Source organism: Colias philodice, chromosome 19, assembly GCF_061535455.1.
Source record: "Colias philodice isolate Cphi_HAF_F1 chromosome 19, ilColPhil1 Martin Lab GWU primary, whole genome shotgun sequence".
Taxonomy (NCBI): domain Eukaryota; kingdom Metazoa; phylum Arthropoda; class Insecta; order Lepidoptera; family Pieridae; genus Colias; species Colias philodice.
Window position 1 is genome coordinate 577622 of NC_143104.1, and position 26148 is coordinate 603769.

At 36.5% G+C, this 26148-nt stretch overlaps 1 protein-coding gene across 2 annotated transcripts in view; it reads right to left on the reverse strand.

Moving 5' to 3' along the window:
* Nucleotides 1–26148, reverse strand: part of ClpX (Caseinolytic protease chaperone subunit) — a 57167-nt gene that overhangs the window by 2734 nt on the left and 28285 nt on the right. For both annotated transcript variants that reach the window (XM_089707595.1, XM_089707596.1), the window contains exons 3-10: nucleotides 24803–25004; nucleotides 17764–17942; nucleotides 13372–13491; nucleotides 12579–12723; nucleotides 10112–10203; nucleotides 9155–9501; nucleotides 7939–8031; nucleotides 5993–6121 (exon numbers count right to left, since the gene is read on the reverse strand). In XM_089707595.1, the coding sequence (XP_089563721.1) occupies nucleotides 5993–6121; nucleotides 7939–8031; nucleotides 9155–9501; nucleotides 10112–10203; nucleotides 12579–12723; nucleotides 13372–13491; nucleotides 17764–17942; nucleotides 24803–25004 (1307 nt within the window). The remainder of the gene's footprint in view (nucleotides 1–5992; nucleotides 6122–7938; nucleotides 8032–9154; nucleotides 9502–10111; nucleotides 10204–12578; nucleotides 12724–13371; nucleotides 13492–17763; nucleotides 17943–24802; nucleotides 25005–26148) is intronic.

Genomic DNA, 26148 nt, shown 5'->3' on the forward strand with positions numbered 1-26148 from the left:
GATACATACTCACCACATGCCAAAATTTTGCTTTAATCTCGACCACATGACAAAATTTTGCATAAATATCGACCACTTGACAAAATTATACATAAATCACAACCACGTGACAAAATTGTCTCTATCGCGTGACAAAATTATCTCTATCGCGTGACAAAACTATCTCTATCACGTGACAAAACTATCTCGATCACGTCACAAAATTTTGTAAATATAGACAACGTGAAAAAATTTTGCATTAATATCGACCCGTGACACAATTTTGCATACATATCGACCACGTGACAAAATTTTTCATAAATATCGACTGAGTGAAAACATTTTGCATAAATATGGACCACGTGACAAGTTCTAGCATTCGCCAGCCGCTGCCGCGGCACTAACTTAAATGACATTAAACAAATTTTTAGAATAAATTTTAATTAATAAAATCCACCTTTTTAACAAATATGTCCAATTCCGATATCAATATCGGAATTCCGATATTGAGCTCAAATATCGGAAATCAATATCGGAATTCAAAACTATTCCGATATTACATGCCTTAGTGACAACATTTTGCATAAATATCGACCACTTGACAAAATTATACATAAATCACAACCACATGACAAAATTATCTCTATCGCGTGACAAAACTATCTCTATCACGTGACAAAACTATCTCTATCACGTAAAAAAAAATTTGCATAAATCTCGACCACATAACAAAATGTTACACACATCTCGACCCGATGATAAAATTACACATAAATGCAATCACTCAAACTTTTTAAAACTAGAAACATTTTTAGGCACTTTTAAATTAAAACAACACGTAACCGAACCCACATATTTCACTCCTAACTCGGAAACATTATTGGACTTGGTTTGCACAAATATTCCAGTATCATGCGTCACAGTAGACCACATCGGAGCGCTTATACTAGGCACGGCGAACCTTGATCCGTATGACAGTTCGTCCTAGTATAGTAGAGCCATTTTAATAGGCAACATTTGACAGTTCAACAAAATTCAACAATGTAACCTAGTAACGACGACATTGAATAACATGATATTTCGTTTTGTTAGAACTGCACATTTGCTTAACTTTTTTCAAATACGATTACATATTTATAATAATAATGACCGATACAAGTAATTTTAAGATTTCATTTTACTGATAAACCATTCTAAATATAATAAACAATTTCTGAATTAAAGAACTGACGTCGCTACAATTTTGTGTCAATAAACCTTTTTTCTTTTTAAATACCAGAGACGTTACTCTAAAAATCGAAATCTGACATCTAGAATCGAATGCATTGATTACTTCTGAATAAAAATCATCTTATATTAATAAATGTGTTTCAAGTTCGATTGACAAATGTTTCAAGTCAGTATCGATTAATTCACTTTAATCGATGTTTTTAAGCAGGTTACCTCTCTTCAAAGATAAAATTGATAGACGTCAAATGTTGCCTATTAAATTGGCTCAACTATAATTGCTCGTATGATGGGTCGTGTCGATACTTTACTATTTTATAGGCAAAGGAGTGGCTTGCATTCAGCCACGTCGGTAAACATGTTTTTACAAATATTATTAACTAACTAAAATTTTTAACGTCTATTAAGTATGTTGTTGTTGTATTGATTTAAATTTTTTAGCATAGATTAAGTAGGTAAGTAAAACGAAAGTTTTCTAAATAATAATAATGCACCTTATCATTTTCTCGTAATTTTTAACCCGTTAAACACGTATGCGCTAGTGTATATTTTATCATGAAATTAGATGTCCCCATTTAATTTGTCTGAAAAAAATTTCTTTTTCAGGTATAGTCTCACTATTTGGTCAGATTGTTCGGTTTTAAAAATATGTACTCATTTCCACTGTCGACATTTTTTTATCGATACTTCCGCACTAGTCGATAAATGCCAAATATGTAAGTTTTGCAGGACGTACACGTAAAGGCAGATTGAAATAATTTCTCGTAAATTTTAAGATTTGTTATAATTCCAACGGAATATTATTGTAATAATAAGCTTATAGCTACGTAAAAATTAATAAATGCCTTTTTTAGACGCCTCCAATACATTTCTCATTTAATGGTGACGCCATTACAAGTTTGTCTCTTGAGAATAACTGTTAGTGCCATAGGAATCATCATTCGCCGAGCCGAGTTTAGTAACCACGCTTTTATAACATTCTTGTTACATATAAAAAAGAAAAACCATTGACCAAGCATATTACTTATGGATCCATTAAAACTATTGACACCGACCTTTTTAAATAATCTTTAAATAACATAGCGTGTAATAATTTACTGTTACTGGACGATGTAAATGACCTAGTGGCTGCTTACTGATGTTATATTATCTCTTTTTGATTGTTACGCACCTAAAAATATTATTATACATAATATAAGAGAGAAACATTATCCGTGGATAACCTATAATATGAAGAAAATTATGAACTGTCGCGATTAAACCCAAATTAAAGCGCGGAAAACGAAGCTTAGTGCGGACTTACCTTACTTAAGTGACACTTGAATTAAAGCACTATGTAAGGCTCGCTATTCATAGGGAAAAGGTGGCATATTTTGACACATATATTAACAATAATATAAATCGACCGTCGATAATGTGGAAACATATTAAAGAGCAAGTCCAGATCAATACAAAAAATAGACTATTTAATATTTTACAATCCCACATTAATAACCCGGTTGAAATTATTTTTTTTCTCGTTTCTGATACTCGTTTAATTGCAGGTATTGCTAGTATCGCGTTTTATTTGTTTAATTTTGTTTTTGTTTTAATTTTATTGCACGCCTCATAAGCGAAGCGTTGAGGTGGGTACTACTGTCACTTCGCGAAAAACATCTGATTTTTCAAACTTAAAATGTCTTTATGTATCATACATTGCACTTGTAAGATAATACATACACACACATATTAAGAAAAAACACTATTTTTAACGTTCATGATATTTTTGATGTCATTTTTCTTATTTAAACTAGTTAAAAAACAGTTTAAAAAGTTCTGTCTTGGACGTCCGTGTGTCTGTATGTGCGGATCCTTTTTCTTGTTAACACGATAGCGACCGAAATACTTTACTAATCGAGTCTTTTTTTTCTCTTACGCTTGAGTATGCTCAGGAATAGAACCCTTTCATTTTTCAGGGTCTGATTCGATGTGGTTTAATTGTTATTAAATAAACAAAAATAATAATTAATAAATATTTATTAAAAAAAAATTATGAGGCGTGCACTTTTGGATTTTCCAAATTATTTTATTATTATTATTATTTTTTAATTTCGTAATTGTCAACTCCAGGATCTTTTCGCGTATTTACGCGTGCCCGGGTGAAGTATCTATACTTTAAAAAAATCATTGCTTACAAGCGTTCCTACAGCTACATGATATTTCATAGCTTTACATCTGTGCTTATAAGGCTTATTAGACCACCCAATTTTTAGGGACCCTAACCCTAACTAAGAGTGGTGTAATAAGACTTAGGGAGTTAGTGTCCCGATTTAGGGCGATCGGGTCTGCCCGATCTGCCTAGCTCCCTAAGCGCCCTGCAGATTGGGTAATGTAATAACGTTTAGGGCGGTTAGGGAGCTCAGTTGCCGCGCGACTAGTGCGTGGAGTGGCTGCTTTTGTATGTAAGGTGTCACCAAACTTCCCTACTAAAGGTTTATATAACTTAAAAGGGAAGTTCCAAATGTTTGTGATCACACCGCCATGTTAACAAATAAATAAATTGTTTAAATCAATTGTTTATTTAATTGTTTTAAAACTCAACAAGTGTTCAAATTGTTCTGCACCTACTCTAATTAATTCATTAAAACTCCCGGTTCAAGCACGCTTAGTATTTGCATATTTGAAAGCTTTTCACGTAACCGCAAATACTCTTTCACCCAGATCTTTCTCTTCTTTTTTTATGTTATTGCGTCAACGGTTGCCACTGCTACAGCAACTTTTTGAAGTTTCGATACTGACGGCGGCATTATGTAAAATGCAACAATACGTTTATCTCTCTAGACATTCGCGTATAAACTGAGTTAGGGCCCAATTCGCAGAGAAGTGTAATAAGCGCCACACTAACTAGGGAACACGCCCACCCTAGATGCAGGGCCCTTCATATCGGGTAGTGTAATAAGCCTTTAAGGCCTTTCACGATATTTTCTGAATGAATTCATATACCTACTTGAGTTTGGACTATGAAAATGAAAATCTGTGCCTGTCGCGAGCGCAGTCGCGAGCGACAGGCACAGATTTTCTCAGAGATTTTCACACAGAGATTTTCACACAGAGATTTTCACACAGAGATTTTCACACCGAGATTTTCACAGAGATTTTTACACAGATTTTCACACGGTGATTTTCACACGGTGATTTTCACACGGAGATTTTCACACGGAGATTTTCACACGGAGATTTTCACACAGAGATTTTCACACAGAGATTTTCACACAGAGATTTTCACACAGAGATTTTCACAAAGAGATTTTCACAGAGATTTTCACAGAGATTTTTATACAGAGATTTTCACACGGTGATTTTCACAAGGAGATTTTCACACGGAGATTTTCACACGGAGATTTTCACAGAAATTTTCACACAGATATTTTACCATAGAGATTTTCACACAGAGATTTTCACACAGATTTTCACACAGAGATTTTCACAAGGAGATTTTGACGGAGATTTTCACATAGACATTTTCACACAGATTTTTACACAGAGATTTTCACACAGAGATTTTCACACAGAGATTTTCACACAGATATTTTTACAAAGAGATTTTCACAGTGATTTTCACAGAGATTTTCACAGAGATTTTCACACAGAGATTTTCACAGAGATTTTCACAGAGATTTTTATACAGAGATTTTCACACGGTGATTTTCACAAGGAGATTTTCACACGGAGATTTTCACACGGAGATTTTCACAGAAATTTTCACACAGATATTTTACCATAGAGATTTTCACACAGAGATTTTCACACAGATTTTCACACAGAGATTTTCACAAGGAGATTTTGACGGAGATTTTCACATAGACATTTTCACACAGATTTTTACACAGAGATTTTCACACAGAGATTTTCACACAGAGATTTTCACGTAGATTTTCACAGAGATTTTCACACAGATTTTCACACAGAGATTTTCACACAGAGATTTTCACGGAGATTCTCACATAGACATTTTCACACAGATTTTTACACAGAGATTTTCACACAGAGATTTTCACACAGAGATTTTCACGTAGATTTTCACAGACATTTCCACACAGCGATTTTCACACAGAGAATTTCACACAGAGATTTTCACAGAGATTTTCACGGAGTTTTTCACACAGACATTTTAACACAGAGATTTTCACACAGAGATTTTCACGGAGATTTTCACATTTTCACAGAGATTTTCACACAGAGATTTTCACAGAGATTTTCACACATAGATTTTCACAGATTTTCACACAGAGATTTTCACAGAGATTTTCTCACAGAGATTTTCACACAGATTTCCACACACATGCACAATTCTTATTAACCACATTCCTGGACTGAGGTGAAATAGATAGCATTATATTGAAACAGTAAGAAAGAGATAGTATACATATAACTCTCTGCTACGCACAACTGTAAGCCAAATGTGACTTATTGACCAATCACAGCAATGCATTCAAATCACGACATTCCGTCTTGTAAAAACAACTTTCTCAAAACCTAAGCGTGTCATTACTGAAAATCAGTGGCCCCTAATAGATACGAGTTCACACTCGTATATACGAGTAGATACGAGTTCACACTCGTATACGCAGGGGATGGGAATGGCTCGTTCGTCGCCAGTAACTAGGGTAAACACACGTCCGCTCACGCCCGAGGCTGCTGCGTGACTGTGCTCCCCACTACCCGCGAACCCGAGACATCCGGGGATATAGTGCCTATACTTTACTCAAACACTACAATGACGACGATGACAATGTTAGTCACTCACCATGATGGCCCTCAGCCCCCTTGCGCCGGTGTTCCGCTCCATGGCGAGCGCGGCCACCGCCCGCAGCGCCTCCTCGCTGAACGTCAGCTCGCACTTGTCCATCGCGAACAGCAGCTTGTACTGCGCTACCTGCACACACACACACACATTCTCTTTGACGAAACGAAGGAAATTCAATCAGGATTTTTATGCGTTCAGCACAGAATACATAATAGTAACTAAACGCTACAGAACGGACACTCTCTGCCTCCCGCCAAAATTAAACACCTCACCCCACACGATCACGCTATAGATGGCCCGCATTTTTCCGTAAGGACGATACGCAACGAAGATTGACAACATTAATCAAATTGACTCAAAGTAATTTTATTATTTTGGATTTGTGATTATCTTTTTCATAGAAAATGGTTAGATATTGTGCTGTTTACGGATGTATTTCATCAGAAAAACGCGAATTTCTTTACGCTAGTCACAATTAATGTGGGAACCCTAAAGCGTTAACACACATTTGCACTCTCTACAGTGTGACTGTCAAAACAATAATTTTGTATGGAGTGTCCGGGGTGTGGCGTTCAGTAAAGAAAACATTTCGATTGCGCGATTCAGAGTTTGCTCTGCGAGAAGATGCGGAAGGAGTTGGTTAGTGTGGTCCTTTACAGGCGAGCATACTCTGTATAGGCCGATTAAGAAGAGCTGGAACGTCAACACATTTACACATTGCACATGTGTAGTGTCTGTGAAGACGCGCACGGCGTGACGTCATACTGCATACGCATCATGAAAAGTCTGCACGTCTCTCTCGCGCGCAAACTAGCTTATGAGGGTGAAGGGGACAATTATTGTTTTTATTTTGCAATTGTTTATAAGTAGAGGGTGATATAATTTAAACAAAGACGTTAGGTATACTACTAACTATATTCGACGAGATACTTCGCGGCACGCGGATTAGAATTTTTTTTTTTTACTTTATCTAGGTTAAATTATGTAATAATTTTAATAAGTTTTGTAAGCAAAATATAAACGCCGTAAGTTAAAATTTTCATACATAGCTGAACAATACAGCTTTTATTGTAATGTAGCCTTGGGCTTTAGACAAAGTAACAATTAAAAAACGATAACGAAGTTAGAAAAGGCAAAAATGTATGGGATTGACATACGCCGCGTTAGATCACGTGGTCTATCTAATGTCAATCCCATACATTTTTCCTTTTCTAACTTCGTTATCGTTTTTTAATTGTTACTTTGTCTAAGGCCCCTTATCTCTTACGTGCTAGGGTAACGCTTGTCTTGTTTCTTGGGAGTGAGCGCACGTGTTATTTGTATTTTTTTTATCGTTACTTAGAATAGTTAGTGTTCATCAATTGAGTTACTTTTAAATTATAATTTTACATATAAATTATGAGAGCTTTCATAATTATATTTGTAAGTATATAATTATCTACAACGCACCCATTTAACAATTCAAGTCTACACTTAAACTAGAGTCGCATTTATTTTTGAACATACTGTATAGTAAAATTGCATAAGTGTGAGTACTGTGAACATGCCAGCTTTCCTTAATCGACCTGTATAAGGGTCCACACATAGCAGCCTCGCGAAGTTATTACTGCACAAAGCAGCTCGGTCAGTGTCGACGTGGTTAATCGCTTTGTAGACACAAACAAATGCCCGACCGCTCCAATTGACGTACTTTATTTAATTTACTATTGTGAAACTATAATTGTTTATAGTATACATTTTAATCGGCGTACATTTCAATAGAATGGCATCTATTATTATCTGCGGTCGAAACAGATGCGATGAATAATGTAAATAAAAATTAAGATTCGCTTCACTAAGAGTTATTTTTTTTTATTCGTACAAATTTTCGAAAAAATGGTGCAAAAACAAATGTAAAAAAGTACAATCAAATTCAACAAATGTTAAGAAACAATTTAACAACTTACAATAGCGTTTTTAGGCTCAGTGAGTATCCTAACGAGGAGATCTTGGTCGAGGCTGTGGAAGGGCACTAGTACTGGAAATCTGCCGACGAATTCCTGAAATAGGAAAAGCCATATTATTTTTACAGTTCAGAAATGTTTATTGGTCAATATGTCAAGCTTCATAGCATGGGATTGTTTTTATTTTTATAGCATGAGCAATGCATAAAAAATCTTTCAACTTTCTATTTAACGAAGGTCTGGCCATCGCGAGCTATTGCTTTGTTATATTGCGTTATATGTTGCGTGTTATGTGTGGTGTATCGTAAGTTGTCTGTTGTGTGCATTGAGATATACATATGGAGACGACACCGCCTACATCACATATGTTCCGCGCAACATAAGCCATATGGCTTAACTGCACTCAGTCGCTTTAGTGCGATGGTCGCGTTCGTGTCTTGTTTGTTTTAAAGCAAAAAACCAAGAAACTCATAAAATATGCCCTCGAGTGTGTTGCGATATTGCACTTATAATTCAAGTAATGCGGCAAAGTGCAAAGAAATAACTTTTCATCGGTAATTAATTAGATAATCATTGTTAAAACTTGGTTCGAGCAAAATTTTTGGCGGGCGCCATTTTGCGTCATTTGTCATAGACTAAAAATTTAAAAAAACGGCATTGGGTTTGAAAGATATTTAGATAGTAATATTAGATGACGTAAATTTTTATAGTGGAAAAAAATAATTTTACACATTTAAGAAATATTGTACTGTGGATATTATTTGAAAAAAAGTTAAATCATGAAAGACGAAAATAAATTACCTATGTATCATTTTTTTTGTTACATTGATTGGTTTCAGAGGCGGCTCGTGACAAAATTGTATGGGTGTTCACTTGAAATAAAACAACGAAAATACAATAGCGTTAGCAGGATAATTTATTACAAAAAAAAATGAGCACCACATTATAAATCCATACTTTAATATTATAAATGCGAAATAACTCCGTCTGTCTGTCTGTTACTCAATCACGCCTAAACTACTGAACCAATTTGCACGAAATTTGGTATGGAGATATTTTGATACCCGAGAAAGGACATAGGCTACTTTTTATCCAGGAAAAATGACGCAATCCCGGAAATCCCATGAGAACGGGAACTATGCGGGTTTTATTGAACTGCGCGGGCGGAAACCTAGTATGTTATAGATCGTTATGAACTCTAGGCACGTGTCACACTCACCGGGATCATCCCGAAGTCGATGAGGTCCCTCGCCTGCACGCGCCGCAGCCACCTGTCCGCCTCCTTGCCCTCCCCCTGCGGGTCGAGCGGCGAGCGGTCGGCCGCCGCGGCCGCCGCCGCCGCCCGTCTCCCGGCCCTTGGGTCCCACGCGCCGAAGCCCAGGCACCGCTCGTTGGAGCGGCGCCGCACGAGCCGGTCCAGCCCGTTGTACGCGCCGCTGGCCACGAACAGGATGTCGGTGGTGTCCACTTGCACCGCGTCGCCGCGCAGCTTGCGCGAGTTCCGCTCGGGCACCGACACCACGCAGCCCTCCAGCATCTTCAGCATGCCCTGCTGCACGCCCTCGCCTGCACGCATACACATATTTTAGTATTTCAGTAGTTTTAAATTCATGTGGGCCGTAGTTTTAAGTTATATTGAGACCTTTAACTGTTACTACATTTGTTGCCTGAAATAAATAAATAAACATTTATACTAAGGGCCGATTTGTCAATGCTCGAATAAAACTTATCCGTCCAATAAAGTATTACATGATAATATTAAAATGTCACGTAAACTGTCAAATACGGGCAATTAGAATACGTTTTTAAAATGGTAGTTTTATACATTATTCGACGAATAAGTTTTAACCAAGAATTGAAAAATCAGCCCTAAACTAAATATATTTAGTTTTATCGACTTCACCTGCAGCCTTAGAGTCTCATTCGTACTTACATACGTACACACACGCACACATGCACGCACGCACATACGAATAATCGCGTACTCGCATACGTTCTTATGCACAATATGAAATTATAATACTTACGCCTCAGCATACATACAAACACACATTCTATCGAAATGACAGTTATTAATAAATTCAAACACAATTTATTAATTCTGTTAAATTCGATTCTTTACAAAAAATTTAGTTTTAATTTATTATAAATCTAACTTGATATATGTATAACTAACCTCCAACATCTCTGAGCTGATGTATGCCGGGCACTGCGCCTATTTTGTCCACTTCGTCCAAAAACACAATCCCCGTTTGTGCGCGTTCCACACTGAAAGTATTAATTGGATATTTAAAATTTGGTCTTCTCAGTTATTTAGATCAATTTAATTGTATTGTTTATTGTACATTTCAATAAAAATAAAAAAATAAAACAATCAAAAAATATTCGTCGCAGGTCTTGGTCCAGGTATTTATTTTTAGATATGAATTTTGTAGAGAATTACACAGCACAAATTATAAATTATTCATGTTGTGGAAACATGAAGACGATTGCCACAGAAAGACGTGTGAAACAAAGGGAGGGGTATGACACCGGCAGACCGTCGACACAGGGAGACGGTCGACACAGGGAGACGGTCGACACAGGGAGACGGTCGACACGGGGAGACGGCTAACACAGGGAGACAGTTAACACCGTGGTTAATACAGGGAGACGGTTGACACAGGGAGACAGTTAACACAGGGAGACGGTCGACACGGGGAGACGGTTAACACAGGGAGACAGTTAACACAGGGAGACGGTCGACACGGGGAGACGGTTAACACAGGGAGACAGTTAACACCGTGGTTAATACAGGGAGACGGTTGACACCGGAAGACAGTTAACACAGGGAGACGGTCGACACGGGGAGACAGTTAACACAGGGAGACGGTCGACACGGGGAGACAGTTAACACAGGGAGACGGTCGACACGGGGAGACGGTCGACACGGGGAGACGGTTAACACAGGGAGACGGTCGACACGGGGAGACGGTTAACACAGGGAGACAGTTAACGCCATGGTTAATACAGGGAGACGGTTGACACCGGAAGACATTTAACACAGGGAGACAGTTAACTCAGGGAGACGGTCGACACGGGGAGACGGTCGACACGGGGAGACGGCTAACACAGGGAGACAGTTAACACCGTGGTTAATACAGGGAGACGGTTGACACAGGGAGACAGTTAACACAGGGAGACGGTCGACACGGGGAGACGGTTAACACAGGGAGACAGTTAACACAGGGAGACGGTCGACACGGGGAGACGGTTAACACAGGGAGACAGTTAACACCGTGGTTAATACAGGGAGACGGTTGACACCGGAAGACAGTTAACACAGGGAGACGGTCGACACGGGGAGACAGTTAACACAGGGAGACGGTCGACACGGGGAGACAGTTAACACAGGGAGACGGTCGACACGGGGAGACGGTCGACACGGGTTAGACGGTTAACTCAGGGAGACGGTCGACACGGGGAGACAGTTAACACAGGGAGACAGTCGACACGGGGAGACGGTCGACACGGGGAGACGGTCGACACGGGGAGACGGTTAACACAGGGAGACAGTTAACACAGGGAGACGGTCGACACGGGGAGACGGTTAACACAGGGAGACAGTTAACACCGTGGTTAATACAGGGAGACGGTTGACACCGGAAGACAGTTAACACAGGGAGACGGTCGACACGGGGAGACAGTTAACACAGGGAGACGGTCGACACGGGGAGACAGTTAACACAGGGAGACGGTCGACACGGGGAGACGGTCGACACGGGTTAGACGGTTAACTCAGGGAGACGGTCGACACGGGGAGACAGTTAACACAGGGAGACGGTCGACACGGGGAGACGGTTAACACAGGGAGACAGTTAACGCCGTGGTTAATACAGGGAGACGGTTGACACCGGAAGACAGTTAACACAGGGAGACGGTTAATACAGGGAGACGGTTGACACAGGGAGACAGTTAACACAGGGAGACAGTTAACACAGGGAGACGGTCGACACGAGGAGATAGTTAATACAGGGAGACAGTTAACACAGGGAGACTGTCGACACAGGGAGACGGTTAACACAGGGAGAAAGTTAACACCGTGGTTAATACACGGAGACGGTTGACACCGGAAGACAGTTAACACAGGGAGACAGTTAACACAGGGAGACAGTTAACACAGGGAGACAGTTAACACAGGGAGACGGTCGACACGGGGAGATAGTTAACACAGGGAGACAGTTAACACAGGGAGACTGTCGACACGGGGAGACGGTTAACACAGGGAGAAAGTTAACACCGTGGTTAATACACGGAGACGGTTGACACCGGAAGACAGTTAACACAGGGAGACAGTTAACACAGGGAGACAGTTAACACAGGGAGACAGTTAACACAGGGAGACGGTTAACACAGGGAGACGGTGGACACAGGGAGACGGTCGACACAGGGAGACGGTCGACACAGGGAGACGATCGACACAGGGAGACGGTTAACACAGGGAGAAGATCGACACGGGGAGACGGTTAACACAGGGAGACAGTTAACACAGGGAGACGGTTAATACAGGGAGACGGTTAATACAGGGAGACAATCGACACGGGGAGACAATTAACACGGAGAGACAGTCAACACGGGGAGACCGTTCAAACAGACAAACTCACTTGAAATTAGCATCTTGCAGCAGCTTAGCAATAACGCTCTCAATGTCCTCGCCGACATATCCCGCTTGTGTGAGTGTGGTGCAGTCGCAGATCGCGAACGGCACGTCCAGGCATGCTGCTATCGTTTGTGCTAGTAGCGTTTTACCTGCCAAGAGATATGGAGTTATTATTGTGATAATGATGTAAAAAATATGTACGTATGAATACATATTATACTATATTATAGTATATATACTATATTTATATTAATTAGTGCATGTTTTACATAATTTTAATATGTTCTGTATTAAAAATGAATGATAAAATTCAATGAAAATAAATCATAGCATAGATTGCTCTATGTACTATACATTGATCTATGTACTTTTGACGTGACAACGTCTTATAATTCGATAGAGCCGGCTGCACGCATGAAAAAACATGACTCATGCGGCGTTACCTCGCTCTGAGGCGTACCATGTAAGGCTTGAAGTGCGAGCGAGAGCGCGCTACGAGCGACAAAGAAGCACAATAGGCCGTTGTCACGTTCAACTATCGTCTGTATACCGACTTTACAGACAACCAATTTTTAACTGACTTCAAAAAAAGGAGGAGGTTATCAATTTGGCCGGTATATTTTTTTTTTAGTTAAGGTAATCTTAGTTTTGTTGGGAATAAAGCTTGTTATTCTTTCTTTCTTCTTTCCAAAAAATAATAACCATTCACAAAGGCCAACAAAGTGGCGGACGGCGGTAGATAAAAACTTTTTTTTTTAACATTTTTTTTCCCTCAATTTCCCCAAGTCCCAACTCACCACTCCCCGTAGGTCCCAATAACAGTACGTTGCTTTTCTCAAGCCGCAACTCGTTACTGTGCCGCTCGAGTATCTCACCGCTGGGAGTACTTCCTGTGGTCTGGCTGAGGTGCAGGAGGTCTGCAAGTGACAGACAGATAAAATATATAAAGTTAAATATAGTTATGGACTATCGTGGAAATCATTGTTTATGTATTTTTTATTATAAAGAGGAAAGGTTTGTAATTATGTATGTATGTATGTATGTATGATTTTCACGCATAAACTACTGGACCGATTTCAAAAATTCTTTCACCATTAGAAAGCTGCATCTTCACTGAGCAACATAGGCTAGGTTTTATCCCGGAAATCCCACGGAAACGGGAACTATGCGGGTTTTTCTTTGAAAACGCGGGCGAGGCCGCAGGCGGAAAGCTAGTGTATTATATAAATTTATAAAGAATAAATTAAATTCTTCTTTCTATTCTTTATAGATTAATATTTATAAAGCACTAGCTGCTCCGCGCGGTTTCACCCCCGTGGCTCCACTCCTGTGGGTCATAACTCGATGATATACATAGTACATACATATATCCTATAGCCTTCCTCGATGCTACGTTACACCGAAAGAATTTTTAAAATCGGACTAGTAGTTCCCGAGATTAGCGCGTTCAAAAAAACAAACAAACTCTTCAGCTTTATAATATTAGTATAGATTTGAATGCTATAAAACCAAAAATATCAAATTCAATTATTGTTTATGTTATAGTGAATACTAATATCCCATCAAAAACATCCTGTAAAAAACCCAAGTCTCGCAGCTCAGTCTTTCTACCGTCAAAAGTTGTGAGATCCATGTAATACCAAGTCGGTTAATCTATTTAGTGTCTACTTGAAGGACCTTCTGTCTTAAGTTATTACATAAGTTATTATCATGCCAATATTAAAAATATTTAACGTTTTAAACAAATAGATCGACTTGGACATCGCTTGATTTGATTATTAGTATGTATCACACTACACAGCACGACGGGCCAGCGACCAACAGAAACGAGAGTTTCAATCGCGTGAGGCGCGAGAGACTAAAGAATCTAATATAATATTGTAATATTCATTTTGTTTTCATGCGATGTCCAAGTCGATCTATTTGTTTAAAACGTTAAATATTTTTAATATTGGCATGATAATAACTTATGTAATAACTTAAGACAGAAGGTCCTTCAAGTAGACACTAAATGAACCCGAGAAATGGACATAGGCTACCTTTTATTGCGAAATATATACCACGGGCGAAGCCGGGGCGGACCTCTAGTAGGCCATAAACCGTAAACAGTAAGTTTTACAAAAAAATTTACAGGTTATAAAAGATGCGAAATTTTACTTTCTACAGGAAAGTCTGAGTAACTTTTCCCCTTAAGTGGACTATCCATATTCCGGGATATCGGCCAAAAACTAAAAGATTGCGAGCAGAGCACCATCTGGATATGTCAGTATTTTGTGGTCAATATGAAAATAAAAATTAAATTGGATTGGAATTGCGAGCTTAAATAATTAACGTTTAACAGAAACGGCTGTATCTTTTGATTGAGTTGGTTTATTAATTTCAGCTTGATACCGCCTCACGTTCCTGAGAAAAAAGGTCTCTTTAGACACACAGACAGACGATCCCAGACGACCCACAAAGTGATCTATAAGGGTTTTGATTTTTTCCTATTGAAGTTTGAAGCCCTAAAAATTAACCGGGATAAGACCTCGGGTATAGTTGCTAAAAACATATTTTTTTATTGTTGCCCCACCCTGTGCCCATGGCTAGCTACGCCCATGTTATATATATATATATATCTCTTTATTTTTATTTATATTATTATAATGTTTTTATTTTTAAATGCTCCATAATGTAAATGAATATTCTGTAGAGGATTTATTGTTTGTTCTGTATAGGTAGGTATTATTAGCAATAGTCACGGTTAGGGGACACTTTGGGCTTCTGCCTTGTTGTCTTGTGGGGGGCACTGAAAACCAGCGTTATGCCGACCAGGTTGGCATGACATATGCTGAGGGCCTCACCATTTAGGTCGCCACACCAATTTTTTATAGTGTTTTGATTTAATTATTTTTTATCATTCCTCCTTATTTTTTACGTGTCATTTAAATTATTTTCTCTGTTTTGTGTTCTGTTCTTTGTTTTTTTTAATTTTGTTTTTATGTTTTATGTGTCAATGTGGTGTACCTAATAAATGATTTTTCTTTCTTTCTTTCTTCTTAAATAGATTAACCGACTTGGTATTACATGGATCTCACAACTTTTGACGGTAGAAAGACTGAGCTGCGAGACTTGGGTTTTTTACAGGATGTTTTTGATGGGATCTCACTTCTTTTTGTAGAGCCTTTCTTTTTGATACCACCACCAACCACCAACTGCATAAATAACTTTGTAATCCCATATATTTATATGGGATTACAAAGTTATTGATGCAGTTGGTGTATTTGGAAAACTGGACCGAAATTACAAAATATTTAAGTTTTCCCATGATTAAGACACTAAACTCTATATGTATTCCAAATATGAAGCTTCTAAGTCTGCTAGAAGTGCCTTGGACTTTTGATGATCGGTGAGTCAGTGAATGACAAAATTTAGAAACTTTAACAAGTTGTCATTCTTAAACTACTGGTTCAAATTGACTGAAATTTTAAATATTCCGTGTTTATACAATGCCGGATTAGTTACTGAAGATTCAGGTTTCTTGCTTTATCCACAACCGAATTATAGGGGGTCGAAAAAGGCCCGAATTGCTTCGAGAAAAGGATGGTACGGCCGTGCCGCTTTTTTTTTGCTCGACTTGGCGGGGGCACTGCCGTGCCCCCAGAACCGAGGGCGTCGAACAAAAACGTTTTTGACTGATTTTGCGCAGATATAAGTGTTATAGTATAGTCTGGAAGTGAGGGAAATTGGAGTCAAATGTAATATACTACATATTATTACTTCAAATGTAATATTTAGTATGAATTAGCTAAAGGATATACATTTTATACACAGTACACTTGTAGTAAATTTCCGAGTGACACAGATAATGAATTTCGGAATAATAATCTAATAGTCCGGGATACATCTCCCATTTTTGCAAGTGATTACTATCAAGCTAATTTTTCGTGAGTAGCTTTATTTTGATGAGATGCCCAATAATTTCATGTACGAAACTCTCGATTGTGGTAGCTTACAGAGGTAACAAGGATAAAAATTTTTGATTTGACGGTTCTCAAATATTTATTACGCAATTTGTAGGACAATATATCTGTTGAATTATATAAGTATTAAATAAGTGAAAATAAAAAAATCTGCTGGTTAGTAATCATTTATGATGACTTCGTTATCGATACACATTGGAAAGGGGGACTCTTTGATCAAACCATAGATTTTGTAGGACAAATATTTTTTCGAATAATTTAGATAATTATCTTGAGATTGAACAAAAAAAAACATTCAGTTAGTAATTAATATTTGAGAACCATCAAATCAAAATATTTTATCCTTGTTTCCTCTGGTAGCTACCACAATCGAGAGTTTTGTACATGAAATTATTGGGCATCTCATCAAAATAAAGCTACTCACGAAAAATTAGCTTGATAGTAATCACTTGCAAAAATGGGCGATGTATCCCGGACTATAAACATTAAAATTTAAAAATATATCTCAATTTAGTTTACTAGCATCACTTGTGTGTCATGTCCTAAAGTTTAAAAAAATTTGGAACATATTTTATATACTGAGGACCTATACTAAGCTTATATGTCATCACTAGATTTCTGCCCGCGACTTCGCCCGCGTTTTTTAAGGAAAATCGCGCATAATTCCCGTTCCCGTGGGATTTCCGGGATAAAACCTATCCTATGTGTTAATCCAAGTTACCCTTTATATGTGTGCTAAGATTCATTGTAATCGGTTCAGTAGTATTTACGTGAAAGATGAAGGTTAAATTTTTGATTCGATGTCCCCGAATTTCATTATTTTGTGCTGTTTAATCAATAGCTGGTTTAGCTGGCTTAACAAACTGCTTTTATTTTCCAACGAAAATGCGTAGTTTTTGTGAACAAACACACACACATCCTCACAAACTTTCGCATTTATAATATTAGTAGGAAGGAAATAGGAAGTAGGAAGGATTACGATATATTTTTTCGTAGCAAATCGACAATATTTTGTTTTTGACGTGACATCGTCTTATAATTCGATAAAACCGGCTGCACGCAAAAAAAACATGACTCATGCGGCGTTACCTCGCTCTGAGGCGTTTCATGTAAGGCTTGAAGTGCAAGCGAGAGCGCGGAACGAGCGAAAATGAAGCACAATCGGACGTTGTCACGTTCAACTATCGTCAGTTAACCGACTTTACAAACAACCATTTTTTTACTAACCTTTATGCGCCTGATGCAGCGGATGGTGTGTGTCGGTCGCCGAGTTGCTCGTGACGTTATTGTAGATCCTCTTGTAGTGATTGTACACGGCTACAGAGAGCACCTTCTTTGCGAACTCCTGCCCTACCACGTGTTTATTGAGATATTCGAATATCTTCTTGGGTGGGGGCGGCGGTTTTCTGCAAATAAAAGGGAGGGAGGTGAAAATATTGTTAGAATTAATCTGTAAAAAACAATTAATTTTTAAGGAAATTTTAATTTTAAGATCGATCTCGAAGAATCGAATTCAAAAAATTGCATCATTATTTCAATCAAAGAAAACATCACCACACACATTATTAACTCCTACAAAATAAAGAAATATTCAAAGATAATATCTAAAGACAAGAATAATTATTTAGGTAAACAATAATATTTTCCCAATCGTACGATCCTACGTAAAACATGCGCAGACGCGAATAACCGATTGTATAACATGCTAATAGATAAGAGAGATAAAACAATGTCTTCGATAAACGAGTTTAATATGCATATAAATTGAAATAATCTTTATATGTCTATATAAAGATTAGGTATTGCAACATGTTTTAAAACAATTGTTATCATTTTAAATTTACAAACAATATCAATCTTGATGTATTTACTAGCAAAAAGTGGTCCTTTAGTAGTGTTCGCGAAGTTTCCTACCGAAATTGACAAACTTCCAATTTTTTTCAGTACGTAACGACATTATGATTGATAACACATATACACTTTAAAAAATGTTTTGCCCAAACCCAAACCTTTTAGTTTCATAGTTTCTCAATAACATTTACCAAAAAATGCATAGATCGTGGTATTTATAATAGCTTCTTTCCGGTCATTCGCTTTAGCTTCGTCATAAGTCATTGCTTGATTACAACTATAACATTTTTCTACACAAGATTATCACGGCTTACACTCACACACAATTATCTCACTGTACAATGACATTGTACTGCGATACTAGCAATTATCACTTTCATAGGTCAACGAAACTCGCGATACAAAGTTCACTTTTATACACTCCCTATCCTATAATAAATGCGAAATAGCTCTGTGAATCTGTGTATCTGTCTCTTCTTCACGTCTTAACCATTAAACCAATTAGGGTGAAATTTGTTCAAAGATAGTTTCAGAGCCGACCAAAGGTCATAGGATAGTTTTTAACCTGGCAATCCTACAGAAACGGGAACTACCTATAACAAGTCTTTCTTTCTTCCGAATGTGCCATACAATAATGAATTTCAGTGGATACTTACTACGCAAACAAAAGGTAAGAAAACCATCTACAAATCATAAAAATCATTTCAACAAATTGTCACTACACTTTCTCTATTTAAAATGTAGATTAAACTTCACTCGATGCAAAACGATTACCCAAATTTAGGTTAAGCGAAAATGTTTGTGAAAATGGCCAAATTGTACGAGCGCATTCACCTATTATGTTCAAAAGTGGTATTTTTTTCATTTCACCGAAACGCTTTTCTAATATGTATTGTCTATTTGGACAATAGTCCTTTATACTGTACGAGGAACACTCATTATTCAAGACAATGGAGTTATGTGGAGGAAATTGACACGCTCGGAGCGGAATCGAAATGAAGCTTCGTGTCTGTGACGTACACTAATCTAGTAAGAATAGACGATTGAGATATATCTTTGACTCTGCGACATTAGCTTAAGAAGATGTAGTTGGGATCTCTTTTCGAAAAACGAATTTTTTATTTATGAATTTTGTTAAAGTACATAATATAGTATAACAACAATTTCGACTGTACATATGCTTTTTTAGTTCATCTTCGAAAAGGATGACATGCTCGTAATGTAAATCGATAAACTACAAAATAGTGTTATGCAGAAGATACACAATTTATATACGACGTAATAAACAAAATGCACATAATAAATTACACACTTATGAGTTATGACTAATACAAAACGTGTTTCTATTAAACACACGTGTCAAAAATTTGGCAATGAATGAGGCTAAGTTTGATTGAGCAATATTTTAATATCAATGAAATTTAATTCATTTTTCATGGCATTTAAAATATTATATAAATAAATAAATTTATGTTGAGACAATTTTATAACATAAATTGATTTTATAACATCGGCAAGGTTATTGAAGATATGACAAATGATAGTTCATTCACTCAATTTTAGTGTATGTACGTGAAAATTTCATTATATGGTGTGTGATAAATGACCCTTAGTAAAAACCTGTCGAATCAAAACACTAACATATCATGCATTCAATGAGAAAATATTTAAAGACGTTTGATTCCAAAAATATAAAAAATATTCCCTTTGTAATTTTGTATATAATATTGTGATGCGTATTTCGTTACAATATTTTTAAATTATACAAGAATATTCATTTGCACTCCAGAGATATCGTTTTCCAAAAAAATCGATATCTTCGAACCTAATCGACGTCGTGCATTAATCTCATTAATGTATGTTTGCTTATAGATAACAATATGAAACTACAATTATTTTTAACCAGATATTGACAAAACATTTAAAAATACATTTAATCAATGACAAAAGACAACACGAATGCAATTATCCGATAGATTATTAACTTAGCATAAGAGTAATGATCTCATAAATCATAGTTTTTAATTAAACAATCTTAATTTCATTCTTGTACACAAAATATAAAAATAATTGCTTGTATGAATGTGAAATAAGATGTTCATTGATGTTCCACACAAAAACTACTGAATCTTGATTTTCAAACATAGATTAAGAATAAGAATATTTGACCCTATTTTATGGGAGTATCTACTCGTATAAAATACCGCACTAATACCATAAAACATTAGCATTTCAATATTTGTATCGAATAGGTATACATAATATATTGTATACTAGCTTTCCACCCGCAGCTTCGCCCGCGCAGTCAAAGAAAAACCCGCATAGTTCCCGTTCCCGTGGGATTTCCGGGATAAAACCTATCCTATTTCCCGGGATAAAAAGTAGCCTATGTCCTTTCTCGGGTATCAAAATATCTCTATACCAAATTTGATGCAAATTGGTTCAATAGTTAAGGCGTGATTGAGTAACAGACAGACAGACAGAGTTACTTTCGCATTTATAATATTAGTATGGATGTATCCCGGGTCAACTCGGGCAGAGTTAGAACATGAAGCTAGTATATAATAGTACAAGTTTAATTCCGATAACAGGCAGATGTATCAGACGATTGAATAGTGTACCTAGTAACTTATGTAGGCCACGCACTAATTTCGTAAACCATTTTATATAACTTCCTTCCGAGATCCATTACATACAATGCGAATTAAAATTCGTTCCCAAATTTATTCAGCAGGAAAATGAAATGTGTTACACACGTCTTATTTACATTATTCAACATCAAAAACAGAATTGTGTCAGAATACATTTCTTTACGCAACCGAAGTAAAAGATATTTGTATACTTATTTATTCTTAATTTTCTACCTTCCTCAAATCAAATTAATTGATTTGCTCTTTTTGCAAGGTTCAATGATTTTGTAGCCTATTTTCGAAATGAAAACTTCTTCCACGGAAATAATGAAACTTTGTCTATTATAAAAACCTTAGTAGTTAGCCTATGTTTTATTCTGGGTCTTCAGCTATTTATACATACCTATAAATACCAATTCATTATAATCGGTCCGTAGTATTTGCGTGAAAAAGTAACAAACATCCTCCTTTTCGCATCTATACATATAATAAAATCGTAGGAAAGTCAAAACTGTACATTGAATATTTTTTTAAAAGAATACATATTCCATGATCTATAATCGATATAGAAGCCAAAAATATAGTTTTTAGAATTTTTGTCTGTTTGTCTGTTTGTCTGTTTGTCTGTTTGTCTGTATGTTTGTCCGAGCTAATCTCGAAAAGTACTGCATAGATTGACTTCAAATTTTGCATGAATATTACTAACAGGTCGGGTCAGGCTATAGGCTACATATTATCAAGCTATCACCTGCGGGGGAGGAGCTGTGAACCTTTATTCTTCTTACGTATTCTCTGTACTACGATAGCGTACAATCTAAAGACTCATGTTTAAATGTTGTTTTTGAGTAAGCCATGCTATTGTCTACCTTTACACTATAAAAACTACGTCATTTAAGTAATTTTGGCAGAGAAACAGTATAATGAATCTTAGTAGTATAAAGACAAATTTAAAACAGCGCCATCTATGAGATTTCATTAAAATCAAATCAATTTACATAATATTAACGCTTCTTGGAAATTCATAATTTAAATATTATGATGTTGGTGAGGTTGTTTTTTTTTAAAGTTAAATAAATAATTCATATCTTCCCAGAGTCCATTTCAGGTGCGCTTATGTGAATATATTATGTACTAAATTTTTATAAGTGAGGGTAGATGTTTATTATTTGATGTCAAACAAGACACCATTACAGTTAATATCTCAGAGGAATTTATTCCTCTGAGGTTAATATAGGTAATAGTAGATAACAGTGATTGTGTTCATTCGTTACATTGTTATAAATCTAATAAGCTTTTTTTTAAATTTTCGCCTTCTTGCGTTCCCACAAAAGATAAGTTGTAACTTTTGTATTTATTCTTTATAATTATAATTATATAGTTAGACTCATGTTTTATTAGTTAAAGTTAAGTATGACAAAATAAGAAAATGATGAAATTTTATTTTTATGTAGGTATAACTTTTACAAGACTATAAAGAAGGTCACTTTAGTTCTTGATAAAACTTTATTTGTTAGTAGCTTTTTAATAAAATAAGGTACGGTTATCTTTTGATTTTTTTTATTAACAGATTCAATGTTAATAAAAATTGGCGATTTGCGTGAGGATGTAGTGGAAATTAGTAACCTTGCGCGTGGTCAATCATCAATCATCAATCATCAATACATATAATAAAATTCTAGAAAAGTGATGTCTGTACAATGAAAATATGTAAAAAAAATTAGCAGGGGTTAAATTATTAAATCGATCCCAAACCCAAAACTGTAGTTAAAGCATATTTTCCGACGCTGGTTCTTAGATAAAGTGTATCAAAATCGGTTCATCCATTTATTATACCTTTATAGGGGTAAAAGTGGGAATGTGGGAAAAAATATTAGTTATATTTTTATCCAATTCGGTTTATCCATTACAGCTTCTATTAGATTACAGCGGTAAAAGTGGGAATGAACAATAATGGAATGTTGTCAAATAATAGATATACTCAAGCGGTAGATAATATATCAAAATATGAAAGAGCAACGTGTGAATTACAATTAATAATGTTTTATCGAAATCGGTTCATCCGTTTATTACATACAAGACAAGCACTTTAGGGGTGACAGTTAGATAAATAAACCAAATGGAGCATCAAACGACAGGATATGACGTGTACATATAGGTACAATTAGATAATATGGTTTACATCAAAATCGGTTATCCCATTTACTAGGGGTGGAAAGGGAATGGGTTGAAAATCTATTAAAGAAGAGGGGGATATGGGAGCGAGAGGATAGCCACACACTGGAAATTTTGAACTCTACTGAAAGCCACATAGGCTTGGCCCTTGGCAATTTTTTTTCCTAAAGATACCACTTCTTTTGTCACTGTGGTCCATTACAATTTGTGCACGGTTGATGATGATGTCAAGGAGCAACAAACTTATAGATATCAATATGATATAGGAATGTAAAATGGAGGTAGGTCTCGCTTACTTGAAAATAAGAAACCGAAGTTTAAAATTTAAAAATTAAAAAAAAAACCAACGCAACGAATGTAAAGGAATAAATAATAATTTTACAAACTTCCCGAGGATCTTTAAAATTAAGTACCATTATAAAAAAAATATAATATATGATATGATAATGATGGTATGGCAGCTCCGACGACTTTGTTTTTTTATTTTTATAAATATTTAAAATGGTATTTATTAATTTTTATTGCACGGTCTAAACGGTTTAGTTACTACAGGCGTGAGACAGGAAAGATCTGCAGGCCGAGACGGCAGAGATTAGAATAAACGCTATGGAATAGAAACTGCTATCGCTAATTATTATTGACATAAGCTCATCACATTTTAGTAATGGTTCGGTCACACTACCAAAATTACGATGACGACAACGACCAAAATTCTCATCCAGACCAAATTTGTTCAAAATAAAATATTAAAATTTCCCGTCATACTGGTACTCAGAAGAAAAAAAATTTCGAGGTCAATTAATAAAAAATAGATTTTTTTCGATTTTCTAGGAGCTACCGTTTCTACGAAAAATTTATTTATTCATTCATTCAAAAAAAAAAAATTCCAAGCACCAGAACGACAGGAAATTTTAATATTTTATTCTAATTGTGTTTAGCACTATTTTGTTAAATTGCGACTGGATGAAAATTTTGTTTGTGGTCGTCGTCGTCGTTGGTAGGGTGAACAAATCCTTAGCAAAACATCATACGCTTATGTCAATTATTAGTATCGATAGCGGATTCTATTCCTTTGCGTTTTGACGTTTGTCTCGGCGCTCAGTTGCTTGACGATTTATTAACAAAAACATCCATACAAGGAAGGAAGAAAAATAAATTTGCTCCCTTCCCCTCTGGTGCCTAAAAATAAATTTTACGTAGAAAATTAATTAGGTATTTATTTTTTTATTTTTTAGCTCAGTTTAGTAATAAATTTTACTAATAGTTCTTTGTATTATTTATGGTAGTACGTGTTTTTCCTTTAAATTCAATAAAAAAGAAGGGTTGCACTCCGGGAGTGCCGGCAGAAGTGAATACTTGATTATTAACGTTGAGCATGTTTGATATTTTGGAATGGTATTCGTCTTACGCTTTTTCGATCAGGTCACGTGTCCTGACGCGAGTTTAAGATTTTATACCCATTACAGAAAAAGTGCTCAACGCCGCTAAAGAATTTTTCACTTCAAAAATTAAGTAGTAACTACTATACAGTCACTATTCCACGCGGACGAAGTCGCGGGCACAGCTAGTTTAGAATATTATAGTAGGATTAGTAGGATTGTCACGACACTTACCTATAGAACCCGGACTTGTTTTCAGCGTTGTCCTTAATGCTCTTCTTGGTATCCACTTCGCTGAGCACCACAAAGAAGTGGTGGCACTTGTCGCACTTGACGAACCGCGTCGAGCTGACGAACGTCTCGACGTGAGTGCACGGGTCTCCGCATTTAGGGCACGTTAGCACACCACTGCCCGACTTCTTGCCTCCTGAGGAGCCTGGAAGGTTGGTTTTATGTAAATTGTAGTTTGCTGAATGCTAATCTGTACTTAATATTATAAAGCTGAAGAGTTTGTTTGTTTGTTTGAACGCGCTAATCTCAGGAACGTCCGATTTGAAAAAATATTTCGGTGTTAGATAGCCCATTCATCGAGGAAGGCTATAAGCTATATATCATCGCGATAAGACCAACAGGAACGGAGCCACACGGGTGAAACCGCGGAGCGCAGCAAGTTTATGCTATAGGTATAGGTAATTCAGCTGGTGGTTCGGTAGATACTAGATAGTAAGTGACTTGAACCACTCGTAAAGAGTATGGAATATGGCAGGAGTAAATGGGCATTGAAATATGGCAATGTTTGTTGAGTTAGAATAGATACAGCTGGAGTATGAAGAAATGTTGTTTGGGGAAATTCAGCGGATTGGAAATCGAAATAGGCTGATTCAAAACTAGTATGAATGATATAATTGAAATTCAGTAATGTTGAATAGCGTTCGGTATAATATGATAAGTGAGAATTTGAATAACCGATTCAAAATAGGGACAAATATTTTTCGTGTAATTATTTTTAATCATTCAGATATAATCACAAAGTTATAACAAACGAAGTAACTTTCTTTGCTCTTATTACACAATCTAATCTAAATCCCTTTTATACGTGATTGCGATACATCGCACATGTCAGATTATGTTTTTGTATCATTAAACATTGTTTAACTTTCACCCATTCTCTGTATTTCTAATAGTTAAATAAACAATTTTGAAACTAAATCAAACAAAGACAACTAAACTTTCTTGATTATACTATGTAGAAAGGAAATAGGAGTGCCTTTACTAAGTGAGGAAAATGGTACTTGCATTATGCAATGTTCTAGTTCCCTTGCGGTTTCTCCGTGTCACAAATTACTCCCGATCATTACATTTAAGTACCCCAGTAATAACTCCTCAATTAACATTTCGTACATCACAAGAATGTCACTGAGCAGCGATATCTTTGAGATTATGATGTTCTGAATATTTATTACTTAATTGCATGGTAATGATAGTGCCCTTACAGCAGACCATAATCTCCGTCTGTCTGGTACGAGTTAATCACGTCGACGTGTCGGGGAAGAATTATCACCTGTCCGTAAAGTTCATGA